The sequence below is a fragment of the Erpetoichthys calabaricus genome, unplaced genomic scaffold, assembly GCF_900747795.2.
Source record: "Erpetoichthys calabaricus unplaced genomic scaffold, fErpCal1.3, whole genome shotgun sequence".
NCBI lineage: Eukaryota > Metazoa > Chordata > Cladistia > Polypteriformes > Polypteridae > Erpetoichthys > Erpetoichthys calabaricus.
Window position 1 is genome coordinate 1 of NW_026261684.1, and position 12,148 is coordinate 12,148.

At 35.0% G+C, this 12,148-nt stretch overlaps 1 protein-coding gene across 1 annotated transcript; it reads right to left on the minus strand.

Annotated features, from left to right (window-relative positions):
• Positions 1-298: 298 nt before the first annotated feature.
• Positions 299-11,620, minus strand: LOC127526498 (zinc finger FYVE domain-containing protein 16-like). Its single transcript, XM_051922041.1, has 5 exons — positions 11,328-11,620; positions 8,765-8,887; positions 7,873-8,028; positions 7,504-7,728; positions 299-465 (listed from the first exon to the last, which is right to left on the minus strand). The coding sequence occupies exons 2-5, from the start codon at positions 8,847-8,849 to the stop codon at positions 314-316; spliced, it is 618 nt and encodes a 205-aa protein (XP_051778001.1). The 5' UTR covers positions 8,850-8,887; positions 11,328-11,620; the 3' UTR covers positions 299-313.
• Between the last annotated feature and the right edge of the window lie 528 nt (positions 11,621-12,148).

A 12,148-nucleotide genomic window follows, 5' to 3' on the forward strand; every position in this document is an offset into this window, starting at 1 on the left:
ATCTGTTACCAACAGATAATATTATAATATATATATATATATATATATATAATATATATATATATATATATATATATATATATATATATATATATATATATATATACACAGTACATATCCAGTATTGTGAAAACCCCAGTTTTTCTAGTAACATTAATCACAATAATGTTACCAAGTGCCTCTTCATCTACCGAGTAAAACCTGAAGTTAATCAGTGTGTACAAACTAACTCGGAAACTCTGAGAAAACACTGCTACCATGTGGTCTCCTTTAAAAATCAGAAGTCAAAAAACAAACTATAATGAACAGAATTTTACAGGATCTGAAAGACAACCATGCTTAACATTGTTTCAAATACAGTACATGGAAAAAGTATACAAACCATAAGCAGGTTCATTACAGTGTGGCCTGGTTCTCTGAATAAAGGCTTGCGGCATCTAACACTCATCAGAGTAGAAGGATATACTGCAAAAGCAGACAAAAAAAAGAAAAAAAAAAATCAATGTGAAAGAAGTAACTTAAACCTTAAATGAGACAATCATATTACAAACAATACATCAGAGAAAAACATAGCAATAAAAAAAAAAAAAGCACAAAACTTATTTTCAGCTTTATATACTAAAACTAAAGCTAACAAAACTACTCCAATAACCTCAGGCATACATAAATTAGATCTAAATGAATTCAATGGAAAGACTAAGCATTGTATTAAATAGAGTTTTGCATTGGTATGATCAAGGGAGCACAGCTGGATATCTGCAGGGCCAGGGTTAAGAAGATGCAAAAACTTCATAGGTAACGTAAAGCTGGAAAATATAAATACTGAAGTAGCCCCACATTGGTTTCACAGTGATGTGTGTTTTATACCACAGAAGTGGAAAATGTAAATTTCAGGGATATGCACTTTGAATATTTTTGCATTTAAATACAACAGCATGGGTGACAAGGTATTATTACAGTGGTTCAGCCCTGTTGCCTCACGTCTCCAGATCTGGGACTTCTCATCTCATGCACTGTACTAGCTGAATCTGCATCTGAGTTTTGCTGGGTAGTCTAGTTTCTTTCCTCCTCTTAAAGACATGTATGACAGTTCAAAAGGCTAGTCTAAACCGGTTCAGTTTTTAATTATGTGATTGTGGGAATAAGTATACCCTGTAAATTGACTGATGTGTTGTCCAAGGTTGATTCTTGCCTTGAGGCTGAACGCTACTGGGATAGGACCTGATCCTGAAATGGATTAAGGGGGTTACAAACCAGCTATCTGCATGTACATACACTAACACAATATATTAGTAATATCAGAATGATCTTTTCATTGGACATTTAAGTATTCTGCGATGGGATAATTTTTCATTGCTTACCTATACAGAAGGTAGAGAGATACATTCAGGTATAAATGTTCACGCAAATGTAAATTTACTTTTTTTGGTAGTGTATATAAAAAATTATATCCATCCAAGGACTGGAGCATGTGTCCACTGTTGGTCCAGTGTGTCATGCACAAAGCACAGCCATTTTTGCATGATAATTAGCTTGATCTGCGGAGTGCAGCGTGCATTACATAAAGAACAATAAATAAAACGCTGGAATAAAACCTATTGTGCAGATTGCTTTTCAAAGACTCCTGTTTTTGAATGACATCGCACTTAAAAAACAACAAGTATACATGCCTATTAAATATGATTTTTTAAATGTACAAATATTGCAGTTGTTTTAAAACTAAAACATTTTAAATGTAGACAATTTTATACAGGAAAGAATGGCAAAGTTGTTGGCACCATTGTCTTATAGTTCCATAGTGTCAATGTTTATGCAACATCCCAGAGATCGGGGGAGTTTTCCTGGAAGCATCGTAGCACTAAGAACATTGTATACTAAACCATGTTAAGACTGTTACATTTACGAGTGTTTTCCAAAACCTATCAAAATTAAAGAAACACTTTAAATCTATACTAATAAAAGGCAAAGCCCTCACTGACTGACTGACTGATTGACTCATCACTAATTCTGCAACTTCCCGTGTAGGTGGAAGGCTGAAATTTGGCAGGCTGATTCCTTACAGCTTACTTACAAAAGTTAGGCAGGTTTCATTTCGAAATTCAACGCGTAATGGTCATAACTGGAACCTCTTTTTTCACAATATACTGTAATGGACGGCAGCTTGATGGCCGTGGGAGGAGGAGTTGAGTGTCACGTCATCACGCCTCCCACGTAATCACGTGAAAAGACTGTGAACGCAGTAGGGACAAATGAAGGAGGAGCCGCAAACAGCGAAGAACAAAAAATTCATTAAACAATTGAGAAGGGAGCGAGTGAAGCATACAAGCATGTTCATAAGGGAAACAAAGCACGGTGTAAAACGTAAGTTTAAATTAAGTTTATAGAAATGCTCCCGCTGCGGATTGCAATAACATATTCGCGAGATAAAAGTTTAATGAGAAGACACGAGGTATAAACGAACCACACGCCGTAGCGCAACGTTAGGGGCAACAGTTTCAACCATTCTATGATCTGCCTCTCGCAACTGAAAGACAGCACATGGCAGATGTTAGCCCACTTGCTGACCGCAACGTTAGGGGCTTCAACTCTGGCGCTGACGATATTCGATTCTCGAGAGGGGATGCAGTGAGTGTGTATGCCTGATGAGCCCAGAATTAAGGAGAAACACGTGTCGCATACTCTTTGCATTATTTGAAAGTAAACTATTAAAACCATTCTATGATCAGCTTCTGGGAACAGAAAGAGGGCACGTGGCGGATGTAAGGCGACTTCCTGACCAACCACAAGCGTAACCTGGCAGGTAACCATCCATACAGTCAGATTGTGATTCAGAAAACAAATGCCATGAATTTAATTACCACGATCTACATACTGTCAAATAAACAAAACACACGCCGTAGTGGGACAGCTGTGAAAAGCGAGGTTCACAAAAAAACGGATCCTTAACAAATTGTTATTGGTATATTTTCGATCCGTTTAAAAAGGTTTTACTTTCTTCTTAAAAAATTAAAAGCAGTACTTCGTCGCAACGAAGCGCGAGAATTGGCTATATATATCTGCTTCTCACAATTAAAAGAGGGCACGTGGCTGATTTTAGACGACTTCATGACCAAACATAAGTGTTACCTGCCAGGTAGGGTTACCACTTTTAATACAAAAAAATAAGGGACGCATACTGCAGCGGGTGCCACATCCCAGTGCCAACAGTTTGCAGACTCTACTTAAAAGACCTGCCCTCCTCACTGGACAGTTAAAAAGACCAATCAAACTAACGATGGCATCAAGTATTACCCAATCAAAAGTAGGAAAGGAGGCATCTTCATAAAATGCGTGTGGGATGATTTGCATGAGACGCTGCTTTAAAAAAAATGATAAAAAAAATACGGGCCAAATTCTGTCCCGTATTGATTCAAAACGGGACGCGCAATTTCATTCTCAAATATGGGACGATTCCGTATTTTAAAGAACGGGTAGCAACCCTACAGTGCCAGGTAACCACCCATACAATCGGATTGTGATTCAGACTAGGAATGCAATGAATGTAATTACCCCGATCTACATACAAGGCAAAGTCTTGCAACATTCAAAGATGATGGCTTGGGATAAGTACACCATAGAACATAAAAGAGCTTATGAAGCCTTGAACCGAAAAAAGCAAGATCTCAGAGATCGTAAAAAAAAAATAGGAGGTAATGTCGTTTTACTCGCTGTACATTTTTGTCAAACATTACCAGTTATTTCACGAGGGAGACCAGCAGATGAACTCAACGCGTGTTTAAAATCCATGCTTCTCCCCACGCTCGGTTATATGTCGCGTGTTCTCGGGTAGGTGCACCAAAAAATGTATACATTTAAGCATGTAATGAGCAAACAAAAAATGAGGTATACCCGAAGGCACTGCAGTAGTACTTGATGTAACTTTACTTCTTAAATGTTAATGTTTTACTGTTTAATAATTTATACGCTTCTTATATGTTGTTCAAATTCTTTTATCAAAATACCAGTGACAGCGCAATGCACGATAACGTGGAGTGAATACACCATACGCATCCGCCCACGGCCGCCCTGGTGTGCACAGATAGGAGTTGATTCTACAATAAAATAAAATAAAGATAAAAACCCAGGATTGTTTCCTGCCTTGTGCCCTGTGTTGGCTGGGATTGGCTCCAGCAGACCCCCGTGACCCCTGTGTTCGGATTCAGCGGGTTGGAAAATGGATGGATGGATGGATAAAAAGAGTAATACAATCATCACCCATAAAGCGGATAGTAGACGTGACGTTCTATATGTGTACCAGATTTCAAGTCAATAGGTGAAACGGTTTTGCGAGCTACAGGTGATTTAAAATCCTGGACAGACAAACGATAGCCACGGTAGCACATTACAGAAGAAGATTTTTACTGTTTAATAATTTATATTTATATGAAATGTGCTTCTTATATATTATTTCATATTCTCATATGATAATGATGTTAATGTTGTTTATATTGATTTCTATGTTATTGAAACTGCATGTATGTGTATATATATTATATATATATATATATATATATATATATATATATATATATATATATATATATATACACACTAGCAAAATACCCGCGCTTCGCAGCGGAGAAGTAGTGTGTTAAAGAGGTTATGAAAAAGTAAAGGAAACATTTTAAAAATAACGTAACATGATTGTCAATGTAATTGTGTTGTCATTGTTATAAAGTGTTGCTGTCATATATATATATACATATACACATACACATATATTATAACACACTACTTCTCCGCTGCACAGCGCGGGTATTTTGCTATATATATATATATATATATATATATATATATACACATACAGAGATATATTATATATATACACATACAGAGATATATTATTATATATATATATATATATATATATATATTATTATATATATATATATATATATATATATATATATATATATATATATGAAAGGACGCACTATCTTTGATATATGCACATACTAAATCGACAGGACACACATTCAACTGGGACAACGTAAAAGTAAAATTTAAGGCCAGTACAAAAAGCGCCAGAGAGTTGGCGGAGTCTTGGCTATCAGATGAAAATGCCATCAACAGACACTTGGACATAAACCCAGCATATGCCAACTTAAGAAGGACATATGCACTTTAATTAAACGATACACCCCCCCCCCCCCCTTGATCATACTGACTTAGTCACCGCCACCCACCCCCCACTGAATGTGTTGCTATATATTGCCTTTGATTCTTGTAAGTCTAAGCATTATCCTCTGATGAAGACCCCTGACAGGGGTTGAAAGCTCAGAAATAAAACTATTTTATGATACGTGATTCGTTTTTTCTCCCTTTGTGGATCTCCAACTGCAAATATGCAAACCGTATCACAGACCTTCTCTTCCATTCATATATATATATATATATATATATATATATATATCTATATATGTGTGTGTGTGTGTGTATGTATGTGTATATATATTTGTTGATATGTGTATATATATGTATATATATATGTGGATGTGTATATGTATATATATATATATATGTAGATATGTATATATATGTATATATGTATATGTATATATATGTTTATATGTGTGTGTGTGTATATTATAAAGACAGCAACACTCATAACAATGACAACACAATTACATTGACAATCATATTACGTTATTTGTAAAATGTTTCCTTTTCATATTACGTTATTTTTAAAATGTTTCCTTTTCTTTTTCATAACCTCTTTAACACACTACTTCTCCGCTGCGAAGCGCGGGTATTTTGCTATTTATCTATATATATATATAAAGGAGAGTTGGGATCCGAGAGACTGTGTTTGTGTGTTTGTGGAGGGATGGAGAGTTAAGGCGGGTGTTGGAGTCACGTGATCATCTCCCCTCCTTTTCACCTCATTTCATTCACTTCATTTCGCTCCAAGCTGAGCTCCGCAGCTGGCACGGTCTTGCTGTTCTTGATTTGCTTTTCACATGGCCAAGTATTCGTTGCATGCTCAAGAGTAAGCTCAGCGCACAACTTGGTCATATTACAACCGGAGGGGCGAACTGACAACATGGTATACAAAGAGATCCTTAACAAATAATTATTGGTATAATTTCCTTCAGTTTATTATTTAAAATTTTAAAGCAGTACTTCGCTGCTGCGAAGCGCGGGTATTTTGCTATATATATATATATATATATATATATATATATATATATATATATATATATATATATATATATATATATATATATATATATATATATATATATGACAGCAAAACTCATAACAATGACAACACAATTACATTGACAATCATGTTATGTTCTTTTTAAAATGTTTCCTTTTCTTTTTCATAACCTCTTTAACACTACTTCTCCGCTGCAAAGCGCGGGTATTTTGCTAGTCCATAATAATCTGCATACCTGGTTGCCAGGCAGAGCACATTAAAGTCATATCATGACAATTCTGTGGAAATTCACAATATCAGGATTTATATTTTACTATATGATATTTTAATACATTTAAATCAACTTATGATATTCTCTGCTGAGTGACTTTGAGGTAGGAGTTAACAACAAAGTACTTTATACTCACTTTTAAAATGGCTGGTTAGGAGCACTTCTGGAAAATGTTCGAAAAAGTAATTACAACTTGCCTGAAGAAAGGGCCTGAGCTGCCTTGAATGCTTGCATATTATAATCTGTTCAGTTAGCCAATAAAAGGTGTATTTTGCTTGACTTCTCAATGTACACATTTTGTAATCCTGTGTGATAATCTATAAGATTATTCATTTTTGAGAAACTTATCATTATCAATTTTAATTAGTGGTATGAGATTTTTCCAAAGTGATTTCACAAAGATATATTACATTTACAAATATTATGTAGCATGACTCCCTTAACACCTTGGAGCATGATCATTGATAGTTAACCACATGACTCCTAAAGTTAAAAACTTGTTTGAAATGGGATCTTGCAATTTGGATATCCATTTTTAAATATACAGTAGTCCTTTAAATGTTTACGGTCTAAATGTGTACAGAAATAAATATCGCTTACACTGATGACTCCTAACTGAAAATGTAAATGCAAGCCTTACTGAGATAGGTCAGAACACATCGGTGAGTAGCTGTTGCAGTACTACACCAAGTGACCTTCAAAAATTTCAACACTATTTTTGGGCTGCAAGGAAAACAGGAATTGTATAGATATTGGTCCGAAGGATCTATACATAAAAACCTTTGATCTCTTCCTTTATTTTTTTACATTTGTACTAGTGATCCCTATAAAAAGTTCTATTAAAAAAAATAATTTTGATATACAAAAATACAGAAAGACACCCTGCCACTCCTACCTCAAGATGAAAAAAAAAAAAAAAATCCTTCAGCAACTGGATATTAAATAGACTTTTTACTTCACACATGTATTTAATCTATAGAACATATTGTTATTATGAAAAGAAATATCATTTAGTCATGCGGTCACATACCATTATACTCTGCTCCAAGCCGCAGCATTAAACGAAGAGGAAAAACTTTGGCCCATGGCACCTCTAGTTTATGAATAAGGATGCCAAAGACCACAGGACAGTTTGGAATATAGAGATCATTTATCGGCTGGAATGTAGGAGAAATGAACAGAAATCCACCATGGTCTTTACTCCCAAGGAAACTGTCTGTGAAAGTTATGCTTCCAAGATTTTCAGTAGGTTTTCCTGGTAACAGATGAAAGTAAATAACTCAAATAGGCACAGTATCTTTAAAGAAAACTCAAACACGCAATATTAATCTCTTCAGCCAACTGTAACTACCATCACCACTTAACTACCAAACTAGTATATATAAGAACAGTTCTTTACCATTCAGTGCATCTTGATAAATTGTCATATAGAGACTGAAGATATCTTTAAGCAGACTTTTTTCTTCCAACTGACAATGTAAAACTATAACAACTTCTGCCTGGCCAAAGGCTTGTAATCCATTTGAACTGAAACACCAGCACTTCTGTAAACAGTCTAAAGAGTAAAATATTAACATGATCAAATTAAAAAGTATTTCAGAAACTATGTAAGATGCTAATTGAAAAGAGAAACAATTTATAACAAATGCATCTAATTAGTTTGAAAATCTGATAATCAGAATTCTGTCAAATAAAAAGTAAATATTACACATGAGGGCAACTGCAGAAATAAATGAAAAATGTATTCAGAATGGAACCAGATTATACTTCTTCCTACTTAGGATTATGTAAATTTAGAAGAAAATCACCAAGTTGACCTTTTTAAGGTCAAAGCAAAGACCTTAAAAGGAATTCTATTGATCTTCTACACAATAAATCATATTAGAATAACTTGGCATTTAACTTTTTCTGCAATGTTTATCATTTAATATCCCATTATTTATTTAAAATACTTTCACAAGAGGTAGTAAATAAATAAAATAAGAAAGGAAATGTCCTGCAGTAGGGCTTTCAAAGTGGGATTTACTAAGGTAAAACTAAGGCATTAATTATCTATCAATAAGAATGAGTAAGTAACATAATGTCCTGTACTGAACACACATCTACTCTTAGACAAATTAAACAAATGCTCTCTGATTCTAAACAAATCATTTTGGAGTGTATCCAAGGTGGCGATATTGCATAATGCCTGCACTTCATAATGGAAATGAAATTTACTGCTTTTACAACAAATACTACTACTACTATTAATGAAAAAACTTTTTTTAACACATAACAAGGAAAATACTTACAAGTCACCTTCAGGACATTAACTAAGAGGTTGGCGTTTAGTGCAAAAGACACCGGTTCAACATTATCATTTTCTAGTTTTAACATTACTTCATTGATTAAAGGGTAATCTTGAACATAAATATCTGCAAAAAATTAAAACAGTAATTAAAAATAAGCCCTGGTCTTCCTTGCAATTAGCACTTTGAGTAGTGGGCTGCTATTATTATTACATAATAACACTACTTCACAAAATGGTTCCCATGTAGACCAAGATAACATATGATAGTAGGTTCCAAATACAATAAACCAAGGGTTTGATGTGGGAGAAAGAAAACACACATTGTAAATAGCTAGTGACTTTGTGGTTGCCAAAATGTACACATATTCAAATACTCAATAGAAGAAATCTTAATATAATAATTTTTTTTTTTTTTATATATAAAGTGAGTGAAAATGAAAAAAATATATAGTGTTGACAAATGTTGCATTACAAATGGCTCAAGATGCAAGCAGAAAAGAATGTTAGGATCATTTGTTTTAGCCCTTTATATACACTGAAACATACTTATTTTTAATATGAATTTTCCAATTTCAATCTTTGACTAATTTGAAAGTCCTTGTATGTATTGTTTGTTCTGTACTGAAAGACAAAATTTAAATTTAAACAAATTCCCTTCCAGTTTGTACGCGCCGATGATTTCCACACGTGTTCAGTCTCTCCCTGTGCATTCCCTGTGAAGAGAGCGCGAGAGACAGAGAGAGAGCACGAGAGAGAGAGGGCTGGCTGCGTAAGGCCGAGAAGGCAGTTAAAGAATGCACCGTGCTTGTTTTTAAAGAGACTGATTACAGCATTGTTTTAACCTCGTTGTATTTAATGAAGACTTCTTCTTTTTCTACTGTTTTTTAACCTCCACTTCTGTTTACAGCGATCGGTTCATAGCGTGCATTGTTGCAATGTTACTTTTCTTGGTTGTTTATTAAATTACAGATTTTTCAAATGTTCCATGTTTTTCCCTGTACTTAAAACTCATTAAAAAAAGTGTTTACAGCAAGCGGTTCATAAGGCTATAGTGTGAATTCCTGCAATGTTACTTTTCTCTGTTCAAGGTTTTCTCAGTGTTATTCAATGTTTTTACATTTAGTTTACTATTACGCTGTGCAATCTGTGGTATATTTAACTATTTTTGTGCTTAAAAATCTTTAAAAAAATATTTTTACATACAGTTCATACGGTCTGGAACGGATTAATTGTATTTACACACAATCCTATGGGGGAAATTACTTCGGGTCATGACCAAATTGGGTTACGACCAGAGTTTTGGAACGAATTACAGTCGTGACCCGAGGTTCCACTGTATATTGTTTAAGCTAAAATATTTTGTAAAAACAAACGTGTTAGAGACAAGCTAAACAACATGCTAAGACTTTGTTAAATGGTGCGACTTAAACCACCTACAACTGAACACCAGCAAAACCAAGGAACTGGTGGTGGATTTTAGGAGACCCAGGCCCCTCATGGTCCCCGTGATCATCAGAGGTGACTGTGTGCAGAGAGTGCAGACCTATAAATACCTGGGAGTGCAGCTGGACGATAAATTGGACTGGACTGCCAATACTGATTCTCTGTGCAAGAAAGGACAGAGCCGCCTGTACTTCCTTAGAAGACTGGCATCCTTCAACATCTGCAGTAAGATGCTGCAGATGTTCTATCAGACAGTTGTGGCGAGCACCCTCTTCTACGCAGTGGTGTGCTGGGGAGGCAGCATTAAGAAGAAGGATGCCTCACGCCTGGACAAACTGGTGAGGAAGGCAGGCTCTATTGTTGGCATAGAGCTGGACGGTTTGACATCCGTAGCAGAGCAACGGGCACTCAGCAGGCTCCTATCAATTATGGAGAATCCACTACATCCATTAAACAGTGTCATCTCCAGACAGAGGAGCAGTTTCAGCGACAGACTGCTGTCACTGTCCTGCTCCACTGACAGACTGAGAAGACCATTCCTCCCCCAAACTATGCGACTCTTCAATTCCACCAGAGGGGGTAAACGTTGAACATTTATTCAAGTTATTGTCTGTTTTTTACCTGCATTTTTTATTACTCTTTAATTTAATATTTTTTGCTGCTGGAGTATGTGAATTTCCCCCTGGGATTAATAAAGTATCTATCTATCTATCTATCTATCTAAGTAGTCATGAAATAATGTATCATCTCAGTTCAGAGAGACTGTTTTCTGCAAACTTCATTATATACAATATGCAAAGGGTATATTTCCACTAGTTTAGCAAAGTTTCAGAATTTGAAACTACTGCAGCCTTTGTCTTATTTTAACCTTTGCCAAAAAAGAAAAGAAGTTGTTGTTACTACATAATTATGCCTGTCATACACATGTTGAATAGCTATTCACTATAGGCATAAATGGTTGCAAAATGTAAAACATCAAAAGGATAAACAGATGGTGCTGCTTCACCCCATGTCTTGCACGAAGGCAACAGATAACCAAAGTGAAGACAAAGCAAAATTATTAAGTACCTGAACACTAGAACAGATTAACCTTCTCAATTAAACCTAATCAAAATATTTACCTGCTCCTTGCTCTACTTTTGGAAAAACAACCAGTGGTGGCAGTCCATCTTCATCATCTGGTATGAGACTTGTAGCTTTCTTAATCAGTTTCTGCACTTTCACCAACACTCTGAAATCTGAGGGTTCACTTGGAAAATTAGTAACATTCACACCAGGACTTGAAGAGGCAGTGCCTAAGGCAGCATCCAACGAGCACTGAAATGACTTTTCTGTCACTGGGAATTCATCTGGAGAATCCTGCGCCTTAAGCAGTGGTGAATCAGGTAATCTGTCCTGCCAATTCAAAGTCAGAAATTAAGTATTTTGAAATATAATGAAAACAAAAAAATAAGCAATGCCAAAGATGTTACATCTTCACTCTACTTTATCAAAAATACATTTAAGCAGGTTTTTAACAGGAAAATCAGTGCAAGAAGATAAATCTTACCAAAAAAAATGTTTGGTTAAAGGTTTTTAAATTTATTTATGTACACATATTTATTATTCTAGCAGATGTACAAGAAGGGATAATACCGGGGCAATGAAATGGGAATTAATCAGTGTTTCTTAAGCGCAAGTTAATGAGGTGTAATAAAGGTAAATAAAAGTAAAGAACTAGAAAAAGCAAGAACATTGTAAGCTGATTTATTGAAACTCCTATTAGAGATTCTGCAGAGGATGTTCAAATTTCTTTCAATTTTTTACAGCTATTGTTTAAATTTGCCTTTTACTAAGTTTACCTATTGTTATCTTCTCTGTGCTCAGTGGTAAGGAAATGTGACATTACCAGCACAAAATCAATTTTCTGAATTAGTTTTCTTACTAGAATTATTAACATTTA